This window comes from Convolutriloba macropyga, chromosome 3, assembly GCF_964194025.1.
Source record: "Convolutriloba macropyga chromosome 3, txConMacr16.3, whole genome shotgun sequence".
NCBI lineage: Eukaryota > Metazoa > Xenacoelomorpha > Acoela > Convolutidae > Convolutriloba > Convolutriloba macropyga.
This window is the reverse complement of record NC_134470.1, coordinates 80,004,426-80,025,263: the sequence shown is the minus strand read 5'-3', so window position 1 is coordinate 80,025,263 and position 20,838 is coordinate 80,004,426. Positions and strand designations below refer to the sequence as shown.

At 37.0% G+C, this 20,838-nt stretch overlaps 2 protein-coding genes across 2 annotated transcripts in view; both read right to left on the bottom strand.

Annotated features, from left to right (window-relative positions):
* The window catches only part of LOC142336504 (protein SSUH2 homolog), a 611,495-nt gene that overhangs the window by 64,490 nt on the left and 526,167 nt on the right, over window positions 1–20,838 (bottom strand). The gene's annotated exons all lie outside the window — the stretch shown is intronic.
* LOC142336501 (cytochrome P450 2A13-like) lies at window positions 14,001–16,480 on the bottom strand. The gene has a single exon (XM_075385389.1). It carries the CDS (start codon window positions 16,212–16,214, stop codon window positions 14,661–14,663), a length of 1,554 nt encoding a protein of 517 aa, XP_075241504.1. The 5' UTR covers window positions 16,215–16,480; the 3' UTR covers window positions 14,001–14,660.

Genomic DNA, 20,838 nt, shown 5'->3' with positions numbered 1-20,838 from the left:
AACTAACAGGCTCTTGGAAATACTTGACGGCACAACTCATGAATAGCTGGAATATCAATGCCATTATTTCCAAAAATTCTCCATCCCTCTTCTGGTTCTCTTAACAGTTGGGATAATTTGACCTTTTCACCTTTCAAACTACCTTCCCTAAAATTCCATCAGTCAAACTTTCTTAAATCGTTATTTTTTTAATTGTAATTTTAAACAAGCAGTTACAGAGCTGAGCAGTCGATCCCGGTGTTTCTCAGCAACAACAAAAACTCCATCATCTTATGATGTTGCCTCTAATAGTGGATCAACTTGATTTTGCTCTCAACCAACTGACCAGTTTGTGGCGGAGACTGGCATGGAGTCCCAGGAAGCCTCTATCCAGGGAGATCATATAGCAATGGCGTTATATTGTATAGCCTCAGTCCCATTGTTTGACCTGATTGCGTAAAACTAACGGTACGCGGACGATGGCAATGAGGTAAGGAGCTTGGAGAGCCTCCTCAATTTCATCCAGTCATTTATCTGATCATCCGGTCTTTTATCTGATCATGGTAAGCATTTGTCAGATTATTTATCCGACGATGGTGTCTGCTCAGGGTGAATCCTTATTAGCACCTACATCGCAGAAGTTTTCTAATCTGCTGCAGAAATTTGGAGACATTGCAAAACAATATTCGCAAAATGCCTACTCATGTTTGACTAAAGTTCTTTTGCATATACTTGCTTTTTTGCGTGACAATAAACAACGCTCAAATTGTATTTGTTAAAATAATCAAAAAACTTTGTTGCCATCGTTTTTTGTCTCACCTGTCATCGACGACGCACGTCAGCTAATTTCCTTAGTAACCTGGGAGGAGGTATTCAACGCAAGGCAACCAATAGAATACGACATTGACAAAGCTGGGTTGCTTGCTGCTATCGAACATTTTTCAAACGACCATCTCATGACCAATCAGCTCATACAGGATAAACTCCGGCAAGATGAATGCAACGCTTGACATAAGAGTTCTCAAGCTCGAAGAAATGATTTTCTTCTAAGGTACCTGAATACAAACGTCACGTTGTTGGCTGGGCGTCAAAAAAACCGAGCATTTCACTTTCTTGCCACGGAAGTGGTGAAAATTAACGTTGAAAAAACTGGATTTCAGCAACAATGTGTTGATTACCTACAACCTTGAAGCACAAAAATACGCCTTTGAACTGCATTTTTGGGACCAATCCATACTTAGCATGCTCTGAACTGTACAAAAGTGGTTAAACCCACATGCAGCGCAAGGAAATAAAACAAACTTTTGCAGAAATAATGCATTTCGTATGATGTGATGTCGAGTTTTAGCCATCGGTTGAGTTGGTAGAATGCAAATTTTTTTAAAATTAAGTCTAGACCTGAAGTCAACGCCTGACGGCATCAGACCAGGCGTCCTATAGGGTTCAGATACAAAAGAACAGTCTTCTATGTAAAAAATTTTAATCCGGAGGCCAATTAATGACCAAAAGAGCCAAGGAGGTACATAATTATCACAAGACACAAAAAAATAGAAGGTCAACATTTTGGGAATTTGAAAAAAAATTCTCGTATTTGTTTGCATGGGAAGCGCAGCGCCATCTGCCGCTCTCACTATAAATTGACTGGCAACAAAAATCTACAAAGGAAAAAACGGCAAGTTTTCGGACGTAATAACATACATTAAGACGAAGACAAATTCCGCACTCCTACGCATCAGAAAAATATATCTGCGAGGCTGGCCTAAACGTGTAACCAAAGCTGATAACACTTTAGTGTTCTAGAGAAAGAACTTGACACATACTTTGTACAGTAACAATTCATTCTTTTGACGCGGGTACTAGAGAACAGCATCTTGATGTAGTTTTAAACTTCAACACTTTTTTGCGCTAATTCAAATGCGCTGCTGTAATCTTTCACAGTGGAGGATCACTGTTGCTTCTGATTATGGAAATTTTTGATTTAACTCAAAATTTTTGGATATGCGAGCAACAGCTAATTGAAAACAATTTTTTTGTCAACAAATACGTTTCGTCTTGGCTATTCGAGAGCTCTCTCTGACGCATATAGCTTCAAAAGCTTCGTTTAGATAGAGGTTTTTAGTCCACTGAACCCTAGAGGAATGAATTCTCAGCCAGAATAAACAAGATTATCAGTTTGAAGACAATCAGGGCTCCTGCTCTTTGAGGTGTGGTGCCCGAGATCCTGCAGTCTCTCTCTCAACCATCATTGGGGACAAGCAGTGCAATGTTTCCTGGGTTACACATGTAGTGTAGCCACTCTTTATCATTTTTTGCTCTGCGATCACAATTTCAAACCAACTCTGTAATTTTAATTTCTGTGGCTATCCCTACATCTATTTTGTCTTGACCTAACAGAGTATTTCTTACTAAATGGTCTTCCCTTCATTTTTTAACAGTGCGCAGGGATCACATCCACTAGCAACCTTTTTTCCTCGCAGACTAACAATAGTTTGGAGTCTAGACAAATCACAATTAAATGCCAACAAAATCTTCTTTCCTCGGTTTCACTTCCGTTATTTTGTTGAGTTTCGAACCAGTAGACCATCTTTTGCTCATTTGAGACAGAGTGAGAGGTGAAAAGACATGACTGCAGTAGAATTTTTTAACACGGTCTAACTGATAACCAACCTGCTCCCCTCTTTCAGGGGCGCTATTTCAATGCTCTGCATCAACACCTCGCATCAGTGCAATGTAATTTGTCTGATATCAGTTTACAGTTAAGACAAGTTTTGGTATTCTGGGAAATCCTCAATACCGTAATAGAGGTTTTGTAAAAAAATATCAGATTGGAGGTACAAAAATTTCACCATTTTAAGCGCAAATTTGTTTTTCAACAAATTATGTGTTCATTTTTTATCTACATGACCTGTGCGTTTTCTCTGCGCTTCAAGGGCGAGCTTATCTAACTAAGGTTGTAGCAGTTGCGCACTGGCGGTAGAAGAGCTATTGATTTGTTCACTGGGGTACGCATGTTAAAACTTTAGGAAGCACAAAAATCTCGAACCAAGGGTATCGAACCAGTCAAAGTCCTCTGCCGTTTATGATGACATGCACTATCACAGACTAAGAGAGACCTTCAGTAAAACGACCAATAAAAAGGATAGCAAAAGGAAAAGCAAATGTTGGTCATTGGAAAATTTCACGTTATTTTACGAAATAGGTTACAATGGGCGCGTGCTCTGTAGCGGGGGGGATCATAACTTACTGGGGGCACAAACGAAAAAAAATGTAAACTTAAAACGTCCAACACACATAAAAACAAAAAGCGCACCAAAAGCTCTAAAACTTACCTTATTCGTAAATGTCAAATTCTGTCAGGAAATACCGAACTCAGTCCTTTCGTCACTCCGTCATTTGATTGGAGCAAACGTAGTCTGAGACGATCCTTGCAATAGTTTTCCCGGTTTGTTAAGATACCATCCAATAGGTGTCAGGGAGTTTTGACAATTGTTTGTAGAAAAGACTTTTATAAACAACGCGTCCAATTGTAAATAGACATGTAACCATGTAATAGTCCAGATCTGACCACTATCTTTTGAATGTTTTCTTATATTGCCAGATTACTATTGCTAAAGTTTCCTTAAAAAACTGACCACTATATAAAATGAGGAACATTAGGTGACTGATGAAGTTTTTTGATATGTTCCCACCCATGTACTGCATGCTTCTACTTAAGCAAAAGAAATAAAATGGACGAAACCTTCTTTCGAACATTCCTCAGGTGTGCATCAATTCTCAAATTATCGGTTTCGGTGGTCAGCAAGTTTTTTATCATTGCATTGCGGTATGCCAAGAATTGTTAAACCTTGCGGGCCACATTGGAAATACACACAACGATCGACACCCCACCTCAGCTTTGTCGGTTTCATTGAATCTACCAGGAACAATCGGGGTAATGTCATCAGTACACTTTATAAAATGTGCTGTCGCTTCTGAAATTTGCAGCTCATCGTAGACAAAATTTAATATCATAGGACCAATTATTGTTCCCTGAGGGACACCACAACTTGTCCAAAGCAGAGTTGACTGTTCATTGTTGATATCTACATACTGGCTGGGTCCGATTACGCAGAAAATTGGTCAAAACGTTAACGTGCAACCGACTAGTCATCAACTCCCACAGTTTCTCAACAATTCGGTCTATGGGAAACCGGTCAAAAACCTTGCTCAGATCGAGGGCAAATATTTGCAAATAAGCAGAGTTCTCGCTATAACTCTTGCATAATTTTAGCATCTTCAGCAATGCATGTTGCGTGGAACTTCATTTTCGAAAAACAAACTGATTTTTAGCAAGATTTTCTTATGGGCAGATAAAACAAACTGGTCAATAATGAATCTTTCGAGATGACGTGATGCAATTGATGTTACCAATATTGGCCGAAGATCTCTTATAGAATTAACATGTCTCTTTTTGGAATTGGTTTAAAAGCTGATATCTTGAATGCCGATGGAAAATAACTATACAAGAGGAAATTATTGTACAAAGTATGGAGAGCAGTTGCCGGTTTATGAGAATTCTGACGAGACAACCAAGAAGGAAAACCGTCAAAACTAGGCAAAGTTTTCTTGATCTTCCTGACTCTTACAAATCTTTTGCAAAAAAAGGTAGAGTTAATTCGACACCAACCGGGGAGAATTCCAGTTGAATGTCAGAAGAAATTGTAGATACTTTAGTACTAGCAGCAGCAGTAGTAGGGATTTGGCCCTTTGATGTCGTCGGTGGCTGGGACTGTGTCCCTTTTCTTTGCCCATGGATGCTGTTATATTTTCCACGTATCACTGACTAGTTCATTGTAACTCGTTTCAAGATGATGCCACAAAGAATTGAGCAGTCGACTTTCCAAACCCGCTAAATTTCCAAATTGTAATCTCTGTGGAAGTCTCTTCACAAGTGCACAATTTCTATAGAAGAAGTTTTGCTGGCAAAATTCAAGACGTGGTTTGGATTGGTCGAATTTCGGATCGTTGCCACAACGTAATGAGCGTGTGGTGTCCCTCATGCAGACAAATTGGTCAATGTTAAAGTGTAAATGACCCGTAAGAGATTTCGAAAGAAACATGAAATCCTGTATTTGTAGATATAAAAAACCGGTACGATACGGCTGTAATAAAGCTGTTCTTTATAATTGTTATTGCTCGTGTTTTTGATCCATTTTAAACTCTTTTTCTGAACACTTTCGAGTACTTTTATGTTTGTTACATTAGCAAACCAACAAACACTTCCGTATAACAAAACGGGCAATACCATAGATTTGTACAAGTTTAATTTAACTGACGGAGTTAGGTGTGGCGAGCTTCTTTTTAACGTGAATAGAACTCCGAGCGCTTTGTTGGCGGACTTTTTTATGTGGATGTCCCATTTAAGATCCCTTGTTACATAAACTCCTAAATCCTTCTGTATGTGTACTTTTTCCATCAAAGTTCCGGGGAAACTGAATTCATGCATGGAATTAGAAATTGAAATAAGAGAGGATTTTTCAATGTTTAAGGGAAGTTTGTGTTGTTCACTTCATTTCATCATTCTAGAAAGATCCATTTGACAGATAAAACTGGACTTGTTAACTGATTTGAATTTAGCGTCGTCGGCAAAGAGGAGAGGAAGAACAACTCTGCAAGTTTTCGTAAATCGTTGACGTAGATTACAAAGAAGAGAGATACCAGAAGAGATCCTTGCGGAACTCCACTTGTAACCTTAACGCTTTCAGAAAATTGACCTTTGATTCTAATTTTTTGCGTCCTTTCGATTAGATAAGATTACAATACTTTGATAGTTTTCCCGCGGACACCAAGATTGAAAATTTCCGTTAAGAGAAAACCGTGACCGACATTATCAAAAGCTTTCTCATAGTCAAAAAGAATTATGTCAATGTTGTCTTTTGAATCAATTGATTTATAGATAGATTTTAGGTACACTAAGAGTTGAACGACGCAAGAGCGACTTTTTCAAAAACCATATTGAGACTGATAAAAAATTGGTTCTAAATGCCAGTAAAGACATATAAACAAACAAACAAACAACAATCAAAACTTTAGATGCAATTGTAAGAAAAAAAACATGCCTATAATTCTCTACGTCAGAGTTACAACCTTTTTTGTAGGTGAGAACAACTGTTGAGTTTCTCCAGCTACCTGAAAAAACACTATTTTGTTTTATTTTGTAGAAAAAATGGTTTAGGGATTTACTGACTGACTTTGAACATCTTTTGTATATAATTGCAGGATTTTCGTCCAGACCTTTTGCTTTGTGAACATCTGGATTTTTGCATATCTTTTCAATCGTTTGTTGGGAATTGTCAAAATCTGTAAATAATGGTAGCAACGGGACAAATTGTTTGGCACGAAGCTGGAAAAAATTTTTTATGATTGAAGCAGAATATTGTGAGAAAAGAGAGCATTGACGAATAGGATCATTAGCTGTTTCGTTTTTAAAGGAGACAAAGCTTGGAATCGCGGTCGACTTGAATTTTCTGTAGTAATTGAACTATCTGCAGTCGACTTTTCAAAGCCGCTGAATTTCCAATTTGTAATCTCTGTTGAAGTCTCTTCACAAGAGCACAGGTTCTATAGAAGAAGCTTTGCTGGCAAAATTCAAGACGTGTTTTGGATTGGTTAAATTTCGGATCGTTGCCACTCCATAATGAGCGTGTGGTGTCCCTCATGCAGACAAATTGGTCAATGTTAAAGGTGAAATGACCCGTAAGACATTTTGAAAGAAAACTGAAATCCTGTATTTGTAGATATAAATAAACCGGTAAGATACTGCTGTAATAAAATTGTTCTTTATAATTGTTATTTCTCGTGTTTTTGATCCATTTCAAACTGTTTTTCTGAACACTTTCGAGTACTTTTGTGTTTGTTACATTAGCAAACCAACAAGCACTTCCGTATAACAAAACGGGCAATACCATAGATTTGTACAAGTTTAATTTAACTGACGGAGTTACGTGTGGTGAGCCTTTTTTTAACATGAAAAGAGCTCCGAGTGCTTTGTTGGGGGACTTTTTTATGTGGATGTCCCACTTAAGATCCCTTGTTTCATAAACTCCTAAATCCTTCTGTGTGTGCACTTTTTCCATCAAAGTTCCGGAGAAACTGAAGTCATGCATGGAATTAGAAATTAAGATAATAGAGCATTTTTCAGCGTTTAAGGGAAGTTTGTGTTTTTCACTCCATTTCATCATTCTAGAAAAATCCATTTGACAGATAAAACTGGACTTGATAACTGATTTGAATCTAGCGTCGTCGGCAAAGAGGAGAGGAAGAACAACCCTGCAAGTTTTTGGTAAACCGTTGACGTAGATTAAAAAGAAGAGAGATGCCTGAAGAGATCCTTGCGGAACTCCACTTTTAACCTTAACGCTTCCAGAACAATGACCATTGACTCTAACTTTTTGCGTCCTTCCGATTAGATAAGATTGCAATAATTTGATAGTTTTCGCGCGGACACCAAGATTGAATGTTTTTGTTAAGAGAAAACTGTGACCGACATTATCAAAAGCTTTCTCATTGTCAAAAAAAATTATGTCAATATTTTCTGTTGAATAAATTGATTTATAGATAGATTTTAGGTACACTAAGAGTTAAACGATGCAAGAGCGACTTTTTCGAAAACCATAATGGGACTGATGGAGAATTGGTTCTAAATGCCAGTAAAGACATATAAACAAACAACGTTCAAAATTTTTATATGCAATTGTAAGAAAAGAAACATGCCTATAATTCTCTACAACAGACGTACAATTTTATTTTTAGGTGGGAACAACTGTTGAGTTTCTCCAGCTACCTGGAAAAACACTATTTAGTTTTATTTTGTCGAAAATTTGGTTTAGGGATTTACTGACTGACTTTGAACATCTTTTGTATATAATTGCAGGATTTTCCTCCAGACCTTTTGCTTTGTGAACATCTAAATTTTTGCATATCTTTTCAATCGTTTGTTGGGAAATGTCTAAATCTGTAAATAACGGTAGCAACAGGGCGAATTGTTTGGCACGAAGCTGCAAAAAAAATTGAAAATTGAAGCAATATATTGTGAGAAAAGAGAGCATTGACGAACAGGATCATTAGCTATTTCGTTCTTAAAGGAGACAGAGCTTGGAATTGCGTTCAACTTGAATATTCTGTAGTACTAGAATTTTCTGCAATCGACTTTTCAAACCCGCTGATTTTCAAAATTGTAATCTCTGTGGAAGTCTCTTCACAAGAGCACAATTCTATAGAAGAAGCTTTGCTGGCTAAATTCAAGATCTGGTTTGGATTGGTCGAATTTTGGATCGTTGCCACACCGTAATAAGCGTTTGGTGTCCCTCATGCAGACAAATTGGTCAATGTTAAAGGTGAAATGACCCGTAAGAGATTTTGGAAGAAAACTTAATTCCTGTATTTGTAGATATAAAGAAACCGGTAAGATACGGCTGTAATAAAGTTGTTCTTTATAATTGTTATTGCTCCTGTTTTGGATTCATTTCAAACTGTTTTTCTGAACACATTCGAGTATTTTTGTGTTTATTACATTAGCAAACCAACAAGCATTTCCGTATAACAAAACGGGCAATACCATAGATTTGTAGATTTGTACAAGTTTAATTTAACTGACGGAGTTAGGTGTGGTGAGCTTCTTTTTAACATGAAAAGAACTCCGAGTGCTTTGTTGGGGAATTTTTTATGCGGATGTCCCACTTAAGTTCCCTTGTTACATAAACTCCTAAATTCTTCTGTATGTGTACTTTTTCCATCAAAGTTCCGGAGAAACTGAAGTCATGCATGGAATTAGAAATTGAGATAAGAGAGCATTTTTCAACGTTTAAAGGAAGTTTGTGTTGTTCCCTCCATTTCATCATTCTCGAAAGATCCATTTGACAGATAAAACTGGACATGTTAACTGATTTGAATTTGGCGTCGTCGGCAAAGAGGAGAGGAAGAACAACTCTGCAATTTTCTGGTAAATCGTTGACGTAGATTACAAAGAAGAGAGATGCCAGAAGAGATCCTTGCGGAACTCCACCTTTAACCTTAACGCTTTCAGAAAAATGTCCGTTGTTTCTAACTCTTTGCGTCCTTCCGATTAGATAAGATTGCAATAATTTGATAGTTTTCCCGCGGACACCAGATTGAATATAATATTTTTGTTGAGAGAAAACCGTGATCAACATTATCAAAAGCTTTCTCATAGTCAAAAAAAATTATGTCAATATTTTCTGTTGAATAAATTGATTTATAGACAGATTTTAGGTACACTAAGAGTTGAACGACGCAAGATCGACTTTTTCAAAAACCATAATGGGACTGATGGAAATTGGTTCTAAATGCCAGTAAAGACATATAAACAAAAAACGTTCAAAATTTTTAGATGCAATTGTAAGAAAAGAAACATACCTATAATTCTCTACATCAGAGTTACAACCTTTTTTGTGGGTGAGAACAACTGTTGAGTTTCTCCAGCTACCTGGCAAAACAATATTTTGTTTTATTTTGTAGAAAAAATGGTTTAGGGATTTACTGACTGAGTTTGAACATCTTTTGTATATAATTGCAGGATTTTCGTCTGGACCTTTTGCTATGTGAACATCTACATTTTTGCATATTTTTCAATCGTTTGTTGGGAAATGTCAAAATCTGTAAATAACGGCAGCAACGGGGCGAATTGTTTGGCACGAAGCTGGAAAAAATTTTGAAAATTGAAGCAAAATATTGTTAGAAAAGAGAGCATTGACGAACAGGATCATTAGCTATTTCGTTCTTAAAGGAGACAGAGCTTGGAATTGCGGTCGACTTGAATTTTCTTTAGTACTTGAATTTTCTGCAGTCGACTTTTCAAACCCGCTGAATTTCCAAATTGTAATCGCTGTGGAAGTCTCTTCACAAGAACACAAGTTCTATAGAAGAAGCTTTGCTGGCAAAATTCAAGACGTGGTTTCGATTGGTCGAATTTCAGATCGTTGCCACTCCGTAATGAGCGTGTGGTGTCCTCGCGCAGACAAATTGGTCAAGGTTAAAGTTCAAATGACCCGTAAGACATTTTGAAAGAAAAATGAAGTCCTGTATTTGTAGATATAAAGAAACCGGTAAGATACGGTTGTAATAAAGTTGTTCTATATAATTGTTATTGCTCGTGTTTTTGATCCATTTCAAACTGTTTTTCTGAACACTTTCGAGTACTTTTGTGTTTGTTACATTAGCAAACCAGCAAACACTTCCGTATAAAGATGCTATGTCGTTCTTAAAGGAGGCAGAGCTTGGAATCGCGGTCGACTTGAATTTTCTGCAGTATTTGAAAAGTTTTTCAGTGGATCGGGATGATGCTAAATTTGATTCAAACTATGCTTTATCTTCTTCAATCATCGTTCCAGCAATGCCCTCTAGCATTGCTATTTTCTTTATATTGTTTGCATTGTTCCTTTTAGCTGTTTCAAGGCGCTTAATTGCGTTTGCCATAGGGGGTTTAATCCAAGGTAATAATTGAGATTGATGCATTGTCCTATTTGAAACGTTTTCAAATTTTATGGGTCTAATTCAATCGTACCACTGTTCAAGCAGAACATTAATGTTACTCCAACAAATTCCATGAAAAGGTATTTCAGTTATCTGTTTATTCATTTCATCAAATCTAGCCTTATAGAAGCTGTAAACCATCTTTGATTCTGTTTACCTAAGATATGAGGAGCTGAGGTTTCTGACTCTAACTTTAAGGGCAATTGCATTATGATTCGATAACAAACTAATGTCCAGATTATTTATCTTGCAGGATATAATTTCTGTATTTGTATTTACTAAGACGAGACCGAGGATAACGAATTCTTCGTTGATCTCACTCGCAGCAAACATTCGCACATAATCAGAATTCGTGCCGTAATTCTTGCAAGTGCGTAGCATCTTCAGCAATTCATGTTGCGTGGAACTTCCTTTTCGAAAACTAAATTGAGTTCTGTCAAGATTCTTACTATAGGCAGAAGAAACAAACTTGTCAAAGAGCTTATCAGATCTGCTAAAAATGAGCTTTGATAATAAACTACAAAGTTCTGATCTTACCTTATAAAAGGGAATCGAATTCAGGAGAACTGTTGCCTACATTCAAAAAAGAAAAATTTTGTTGTTGGCCTTATTACAAAGCACATCTGCCAATATTGCAATTTAAGGAAAAAAAAGAGTGCGTTAAAACCAAGGACTGAGATTGAACTCAGATTGTAAAGTTAAGAACACCACTCTGCTACACAGGGGCAGCATTTTCTTGACTATGGCCCTCCCAGGCCTGCGTCACGCACTTCTTTTTTTTCAAAATTATTGAACGTCGGATAGGTTAGAAGACAAAATTTAAATGTTGAAAGAAAAAGATTAGACACCCATATTAGATCTATAATGCAAAATGAAACATGATATGTATTGTTCTCAAACATGATATTTTTCTCAAAGTTTAAGAATTATATGTGTAGTTGATCTTTTTATTGCGATTTTTACTACTACTTACTTTTCGACGGATCAATTTTTTTGTCATACCATTTGGTTTTTCGTCCTCAAAAACGGGATCAACAGGATAAAGCCCGGAAGGCATTGAGTTCTATTAGAGCATTACGGCTAAGTAGCCTCTAAGTATGCGATTCACCAAAATTGTTTAAGAGACATATGTTTTCAAGGTGTGAAGGCGGCGTTTGTTAGAGTTTGAACTACCCCTCTTACCCTCAATCTACCCGTAACCCCTCACGCTCGCCCCAACCGCTACTGACCACCATACCCCATAAGCTTACACCACCCTATACTCACCCCCTCCCCGATGCTCACGTACAAAAAACAAGAACGGAAAAAGCTAGAAACGAATTCACCTTCCGAAACTGCAGACTCGCAAACTGATTAGAGAAATATGATGAATTAAGTAGACCTTATGGACTCAAGCAGAGACTGATAAACCTAATGTGGGAGTTAGTCAATAAGCGATTTTGCGATAAGAACGTCTGCACTTGGCAAACCTTTTGCGACTGCCATGTATGCAGAAATAAATGGACTCCATTTTAACAACTGACGACTGGGCGTAAATCAGCCCTGCAGCAAACCCGTTGCGAATCCCCAACAACACCCCTCAATTTTACCTAAACTCAGCCTCATAAGCTACAGCTGTCTACTGAGGATTCCAATTGCTCGGCAACTGTTTGATAACAATTCGCCCGACGCTACTCGGTTGTTTTTATATAATGTGAATTTAGATATAAACTCGCAGGAAAGACATGATAGCAGCACTGTGTGAGAAAGATCCTGACAGCACTTTATCAAATTTTTTAGGTATTGAAAAATGTCCATGTCAGGGAAATAACAATAGCATCAATAATAGCCTCAGGTATCCTTCGCGGCAGTTTTTTAATTTTTTAATTTTATTTTTATGTTAACTCTGTGCTAAAAGATGAAAATTCAAAAAATCAATCCAAGCATTTCTTTGTAACAATTAAGCAAATTTTAAAAACTTGTTTTTTGGGGTCAGCTCTTTTTCAACGTCTTTTCATTGATAGCACTTTGTTCTTTTGGCAACATATTGCAATTAACCAAGTTCCTCTAGCATCCTCCCCTTTGAGGTCGCGTAAATTAACACTCTTTTTCCATAAAACTTTGCTTCTGTCTGAAGAAGTTGTGATGGACGACCATGTGGGACAAGCTCAATGATATGCGTTATAGTGCGACTGTCCATCCGGAAACCTGTTTTCATATGCTGCATCTATAGCTCACCCAAAGATAGTACATATAAATGGGAGTCAGTAAAGTTTTCGAACTTGATCAAATTCTTGAGGAACAAAAAGCTTGAGTTCAACGCTGCCTGTGTCTTCATAGTTGGTAACATAAATTGTGATCATACAAACTGGCTTTCAATGACGTCTGCAACTCCTGATCAACAATTTGTACTAGATGATTTAACCGAGCACAACTACCAGCAGTTAATCAAAAGTGAAAATGGTTGATCTCTGGATATCATTCTCTGCAATAAACCGCAAACAGCTCTGAACGTGGCGGTAGATAACCAAATCAGAATTCTTCATACCTCAGACCATCAACCATATTTCGTCAAAATAAGCCTCCAGAAGGCGGAATTGTTCAATCAATACTTCCAATCGGTGTTCACTGAACAAACTTACACCGCTGAAAAGCGTGTTGTACATTGGACACCGCTAATAGACAGTATCCACTTCAGTCAAGCCGAAATAAAAGAAACGATGATCAATCTTGATGTAACCAAAGCAAAAGTGCCCGACAGCATAGGAATCACAGCATGGATTTCGTTCAAAAAGGTCAACGAAAACGAATCTAATTGAATTTTTGCACCACCTTTTCATCAACATTGATTCACCCAGCTGCGATTTCCTCATGGCTTTTTATTTTTATTTCAAAAAGGCATTCGAAAAGGTGATCCACGAACGACTGATAGAAAAACTCTCTTCATTGGGAATGGGAGGAGCATGTCTGAAGTTGTTGATTAGCTACCTCAAAAACAGGAAGCAAACGGTTCAAATCAACGTAACTATCTCGACTGTAATTAGCGTTATCAGCGGAGTGCCGAAGGGATCAGTTTTTGGTCCCTTGCTTTTCTTGGTTTTTATCAATGACCTTCTCAACTGCTCCATGTCAGACTCTTTTGGTTACGCTGATAATTTCAAGATAGTTGGAACCAACCCATTGGCAATAAAAATCGACATTCGGAGGATCTGGAAATGGTGCCAAAGTAATCTCATGGAAATAAATTTATCAAAAAGTAAATGCTTGTGATTGAAGGGCGTCGGCACAGTCGGCTTGACAAATTTCAGTTTTGGAAGCACTTCAGTAATGAAAGACCTAGAAGTAGTTGTAGCCGACACTCTTACATGGGCAACCCATTCTCAATTTCGTACTCAAAAGGCTTTAAACGCTCTTTACTTTATCAAGTGAAACCTTTCTTTGGCAAATTACGCAAACAGGAAAAACTCGTATGTCAGTTATATTGTTCCAATTATCAGTTACGGCTCAAGTGTTCTGGAAACCAGGCAAAGTTGAACTCAGTCAAATTGAAAGTGTACAGAAAAAAGCGGCAAATTGGATCACTGGAGCCTTACAAAAAACAACTTAAAACTCAATTTACTTCCCTTATCCTTATACAATGAGCTACATGTGTTTTGTTATTTGCAAAAATTTTAACGGGGAAAGTTGATTTAAACTGGAAACTTCACGTATCAATAACCGAGCCAGGTACAACTCGATACCAAACGACTCGTAACTTCATATGTCGACAACCAAAACTCAGGAAATGTGAATCCGATTATTGGTCCAGGGCCTGCCACCTTGCGAACACCTTGAACGATTTCTTCCAATACGATATCCTTTTTCATGAAAACCACAAAGCCAAACTTCTCGATCTGTATTTTGTCTACTTCAGACTGCGTTACGATGAAAACAACACGTGCTCTTGGCGAATCATGTGTGGGTGCAAATACTGCATGAACGTGAAAAAACTGAATTTTGTTATCTAATAAACTGAACGAAACAAACTGGGGTTAATGTAAAACCCTTGGACTTTTTCCTAAATTCTGTTTTATTATATAAAACGTGTGATGCAAATATTTTTTTCTAGAATTTCCTTATTTCTCCAGTTATATGTTCCATGGTCAGAGTAAATCATCGTTGAAGTCTAGTTTTCAATTTAGTTTTTGGAAGAGATACTTTTTTGGAACTGGCGCGTTGGTTATTTTTTGGACCCTTTCATCGAGCAGAATTTTATCTGTACTGGAGATTCGGAAATTACGGCAGATTTCAATCATGAATACTTTGATCTCCATATCTGCTAAGTTTTGTCCGAGACATATCCGGGGTCCAACGCCATAGGGTACAAAGGCCTCGCTATTCACAAACTGCCCGTCATCGTCGAGAAAATTTTCGGGCTTGAAGTCATATGGATACTTGAAATATGCGGGGTCCCTCATAATTGTATAGAGGTTTGCAAAAACTTTCTCCTTCTCTCGTAGTTTTCTTCCTGAGGATAGCGTAACATCGGTGTTCATTTGGTGCATTATCGTGTTCTGTGCTATGCAGCCAAAACGCTGGACTTCATGTTGAACAGCCAGAGTATAAGGAAGGCTTTTAAAATCGTCTAAACTAATGTCCCTCTCACCGATTTGATGTTCAATTTCTTCCGCCATTTTTGACTGAATTGATGGATCCGCTGCCATCGCTGTAATGAACCACGCCATGGTAGTTGAGGTTGTCTCAGTTCCAGCAAAAAACAGTTCCCAAATAACAATCTCAAGATTATCAAAGTCGAATTTGTCGCCGGTGGTTGTTGATTCCAGCGCGTAGGCGTCGATCAAAGTTTCAGGCGGTGATTTGACTCCTTTGTAAATGCGCTCCTCAATTTTTCGTCTGATGAAAGCTTTATTCTCTTTAATGCCTTTCATCTTTTGGGTGAATGAGGGTATAATTGGAACATGTTTTATGATTAACCAGGCTATATAGGGCAGCCATATGTTCCTAGTATTTATTGCAGTGATGCCTGCAATAACGCTGTTCATCTCATGATCATAATAATTGAAACGAGAGCCAAAAATAAACGTAGAAATTATGTTGCAAACTGCCATTTGAAGTAAGTCGTTTGGATCAATTTCGCCTTTTTGTTCTGCTAGAGCAGCTTGTAAGTGCTTAGATTCCTCGGTTATCAATCGTAGCAGATTTTCTCTACCCCATGTTCTCAAAAACGTGTGGAATATTCTCCTGTTATTTTTCCAAATGGGACCGGAAATTTCTAAGATCCCTTTAGTTGATATGTACTCTAAGTTGATACTTGGACTAGCGATACTTCGATGGGCACGATCTACTGACTTAGAGCCGTAAGTTTGAAAAATCTCTTTAAGGTCCCGAAGTTTGAACAGAACAAGATTTCGCGATAGATAAGATCTCAAGTAGGCTGGCCCAGAATCTTTCGTTTTATCGTACAATGATTCCAGAATTTTTCCAGTGCAATCGCGTTTTGCCAGTAGTGGCGAATGTCCTCTTATCCAGTAAGCTAGGGGTAAGTCCTTATGATCGCCGTGGTTAAATCCGTATCTCCAAAATATGTAAGATGCCGTCAGTAAACTGACAACCGAAGCCACGGCAATGGGCGCCGTGATTTTGCTTGAAATTTTGTCGAACCATGTTAAGAATTCTTGGAACGATTTCGAAAAGTCGACAGATTGCAAAATTTTTTCGAATTCCATGGTGTTAGCTTTGTTGGAAACTAAGTAGAGCTACTGTTTTTTATTGGTGGACGACGGGTTCTTGGTTAAACTAGCAACTGCTTTGAGATAAAAGAAATGATGCAATGTTGTTTAGGTTGCCTTCAGAAGTTTATGAAGTAGATTAGTTGCTCAAATTGTTTGAATTAGTTAAATATGGGCCCATTCTTGACGGAAAACACTTCGATGCTGGTTAATTTTGGACCAAGAAAACTGAGGGCGCGTCCGATTTAAGAAAGCTCGCATTAATGCCCAAATTTGCATTCCAATCTATAGCGAGCTCCTTTGTTTACATTAAGGTTTGCCCTGTTTTGGAATTTGAATGCCAGATGATGTTGCAAAGTGAATGCAGGCACATACCTAATAGAGTTAGAACTCAATAGAGAGAAGTTTTTGGTGACGTTGAACAGAATAAGGTAATGTTCTCGATAACGAAGTAATTGCAATTGTGTATGCGCAAGGTTTGCATATATTTCAAAATTTTATATATGCTCGATTTTAAAGTTATGCAACGTGGTTCAGCTCCCGGTGGGAAATTCAAATTCATGAGAGGCGAACCAACACAACACTTCTTGAACAAAAATTGGATACGAACGCCTACTTCTTGAATTAGAAGTTTTTTTTGGTTTTTCTAGTTGTTCTCAAACAAAGTTTGTATCTTTCTTTTAGCGGAAAGCATGTTTGTTTGTGACTCGAATTTGGCTGCTTTCTTTCCAAAGATTTACCTGTTTTTGATAATGGTCTTGAACATTAGCTTTGTTTATGATATATAAAAACTAGGAAGTGTTGGTAATTTTCAAGGTGAAAAGGTCATTTTGAGAATTTACGATCAGCACCGAGCAGCTTTCCTAGAGCCTTACGCCTTACCAATTTCTAAGTATGCAGATGACCAAAACTGATTTTAGGAGACAATTTCGTGGTGCAAAGGGCTCTTCATAACCTTTATTCTTCGTTTATTGAAACTTCAAATTTTAAAAGTGTCTAGTATTTAAGCGAAACATAATTTAACAAAGAGAATGTGTAAAAAGTGAAACTGCGTATTGTGAACTTGTCTTTGTTCTCTGCAGATGATTGAAAACCCAGGTGTTTCCTGCGGAATTTACAAATTCTCGACAAAGTTTACGGAGAGTAGATAAAAAGCGTCATGAAAACTTATTCTGAAAAATAGTTGCGTTAGAGTCTGTTGGACTGGTGAAACCAAAGTCAGATAATGAAAAAAGTTTTGCACCCCCAATTACCTATATTAAAAACTGCTTTAAAACGTATTAGTTTGGGACTGCTTTATAAACAGGAATTGTCTTTCAAAGCAGAATTTTTTTGTGTTTTGAATTGAAATCTGTAAACAAAATCAGTTCAAAATTGCAAACGTTCTCTAAAAAATTTAGTTGATAGTAATCCATTGAGTTTCCAGATTTCAAATTGCGCGAAAGGGTGGGGTGCCTTTTTTGTTTTCCCTTGTTGTTCAAAATTGAAGATGCAACACAACAAATTTCATTAGTCAATATTCGTTGGTTTAGGCAAAAAAGTAAAAAAGACAAATTCTCAAAACAGAATCTGTGGCATCGAATTTTTAAACATTTGTGCTTAAAATTTATCTTTCAGGTTATTAGTATTCAACGATGAAATAAATTTTCTAAAGCAATAGATAAACCAAGTTTCAACCAGAAACGAAAAAAGAATGTGAAACTTCGGTAGTTGTCGTATTTTCTATTTTCGAAACCTCTCATGTACCAAGAAAACACAAAGGAGCTAACCTTTTTTTAAGAATTGTGGTAAGAAACATTCATAAGAACAATATCTTAGTAAGATTTCTCTTCAAAACTGGAATAATTCGGGTATAAATGGAGGTGCTGAGACTCTTTTAAAATATTAAATGAAGAAAAAAGTTACCTCCTACAAAAACAAACCAAATTCCGTGGGAAACCAATCTGGCATCATAATTGCTGAAAAAATGCAGTTGCTATGAGGAATGCAGAACACGTGAAACTTTTTAACTGCAAAACTAATCGATATCGGTTTTTGCGTAAACATGATAAAATCGCTATGAAAAATGAGGAAATAAAATTTTGCGATGGTTTTTTTTCGGATGCGCACGGAGACAATCGTTTTTTCTCTCGATTTTGTAGATCTCATTGGAACAACTCAAAACAACACTACCTTACTAGCCTCTCAATTGACGGCAAACATGGAGAGAGATGCCCCTATAAGCTGAGCTTTTAGAGGAATTTTCCTGCAGATTGAGGAACAAATGATCCGTCCTGTAGCAGGTAGTATGTGAAGAGTACCTTAAAGCTGTTTTCTCTATGTATCTGTAACTAACTACCGATTTTGTCATCACAAGATAGATTGAAAAAATAAAATTACTTAATATTGAAGATGTTGCTCAAATCACCGTAAAAATAGTCGAAAATTGCGCGAACATTATTTGCTTTATCCTGAACGAACTGATAGGTACATCTTTTCAAATGGATGTGTTTCACGTCTGTCTTAAAATTGCTCGACTAATACCCATTTTATACTATTTCGGTAATGACAAAATCAAAAGTCCTATTTCATTTTTGCTGGTCCTGTCAAGATTTTCCTGAAAGAATAATCCAAAAGATTTAATTTAGAAATTTTCGGTTAGCTATTCTCCATTCAATGTGGTTTTGGAGGTAAAAGATGAGAGATCAATGTTGTGCCAGAATATTGGTTACACGGATAAAAGACAAGCTGTAATCAGTTTTTTTAGATTTGGGCAAAGCTTTTGATACAATAAGTTACCATGTTTTTTCAAACTACTTCAAAAATTGCCATGTTTCGGCATTTAAGTTAACGTTCTTAGCTGGTACGAGAGTCAACATACAGGCAACAATGTAAAAGCAGGCGAATCGGTGTCGTCAAAAGGAACTATTTGTTGCGCTATGCAACAGGGTTCTAACTTGGTCAGCTACTTTTCCTCCTGTATGTTGTAGATCATTATAATCATGTGTTTGCAATACCCAAATGTTATGCAGATCTTTACAATCTTCCTATCACTGGTGAAATTGTTCTGAACTGCAACCTCAGCAGAGATCAAAGACAGTGTTTGTGTTGCTAATAGTTCAGTCCTAATTTTTAAAATTCAGCAAGAGTTGTTTACCAGAATAGGTAAAAAAGAATTTAGCATCGCATAGCCATAAAAAATTAACGAGTTTTTAGTATAATAAGAACTTCATTTTTTATAGTCACATAGATCTGATCAGAGAAATAATCTCAAGACGTTGATTTAGTAGCTGTGACATTTTTGTCGAGAAAAGTGTTGGTTCAATACAATTAAAGAGCTTTAATTCAATATGATGTTTTAGTTTACAGTCGAACTCACTTGTGCAACCTGCGATTTATATAAATTAAAAAAAATATTTAGGGCAATTCTGTTCGAAATCTCCAAGTTAAGAAATAAAAAAAGTTGAATGTTATGTTGTTATATGCATACTACTTGGTCACTTTTTTGTGCATAGTGTTAGGGTTATCTCTGCTCAATGTCAATGGAAGATTTTTTTTTGAAAAGGGTGATTATAACCGAAACTATAGAAACATGGGTGCTCAGCTCTATAAAATTCAGACAATTAAGAACAACTAGGAGAAGTTTTGTATGAAGTATCGCTGATCGAGACTTTTGAACTGCATAGCTAAACAGCGCTTGTGTCCGTTATTTTCGAAAATGAAATCCATGAGTTGAAAGACTTTTCTCATCGTAACCGATGAATTAGTGCACCATGTACTCAAATAAAAAATCATTTTGAAATTAGATTTCTTCGATAAAATGAAATCTGGCAGCCTACCCTGCAGGGTACCAAATTTCCTTTTCACCATCAGAATTTAGAATAATTAATTATAATTTGTAATAACGGCTTTCTTAATATACCGCGCAAAACTTTCTTAGCTAGATTTATTGATCGGCCTAAGATGACTGAATTCCAAAATGCCTTTTTCGATAATTTTGCCTCCCCTTATCGCTTCGTTCGTGGGAATTTTCGATTTGATCACTTAAAATACAAGTGTCGAAGGTGTCTTGAACGAGTACAATAATGACTACTGCAAAATTAAATCGGTAACTAGTTTAAAACTTAGTGTTTGTGCTGTCACGGAAAAGGAGGGTGGACTGATATATAGGTGGGGTGGCAAGCGAAAGCAGCCTATTGATGTCTACCATGATGACCAGTTTGGTGAAAAAATTGCCAAATCAAAACATCCATAACTTTGTCCGCTTCTTTCTGCATTTCGTCACATTTTTCGTCATATTACGCCCCTTATAATGTTAAAATTGCGGAAGGAAGCGGACAAACAAAAATTTGTGGATGTTTTAATTTGACAACTTTTTGTACCAAAATCGCCACATTAGTTGGCATAAATACGCTGCTTTCGTTTGCCACGCCAGAGGAATATTTTTCCGTCCTTTATCTATTTTATATAAATTTGTCGTTTTTGTTTAGGTCCGCTGAAATACCAATGCCTTTTGGTGGGACGCCATAAATAGTTTTTAATTGCTCTTGAACGAAGTTCATAGCAATTATTGTAAACGTGTGTGTCTTTTTTCGCTTGACAATTTTGACTTTTGAGTGACTTCTACGCCCTCAATTTTTTT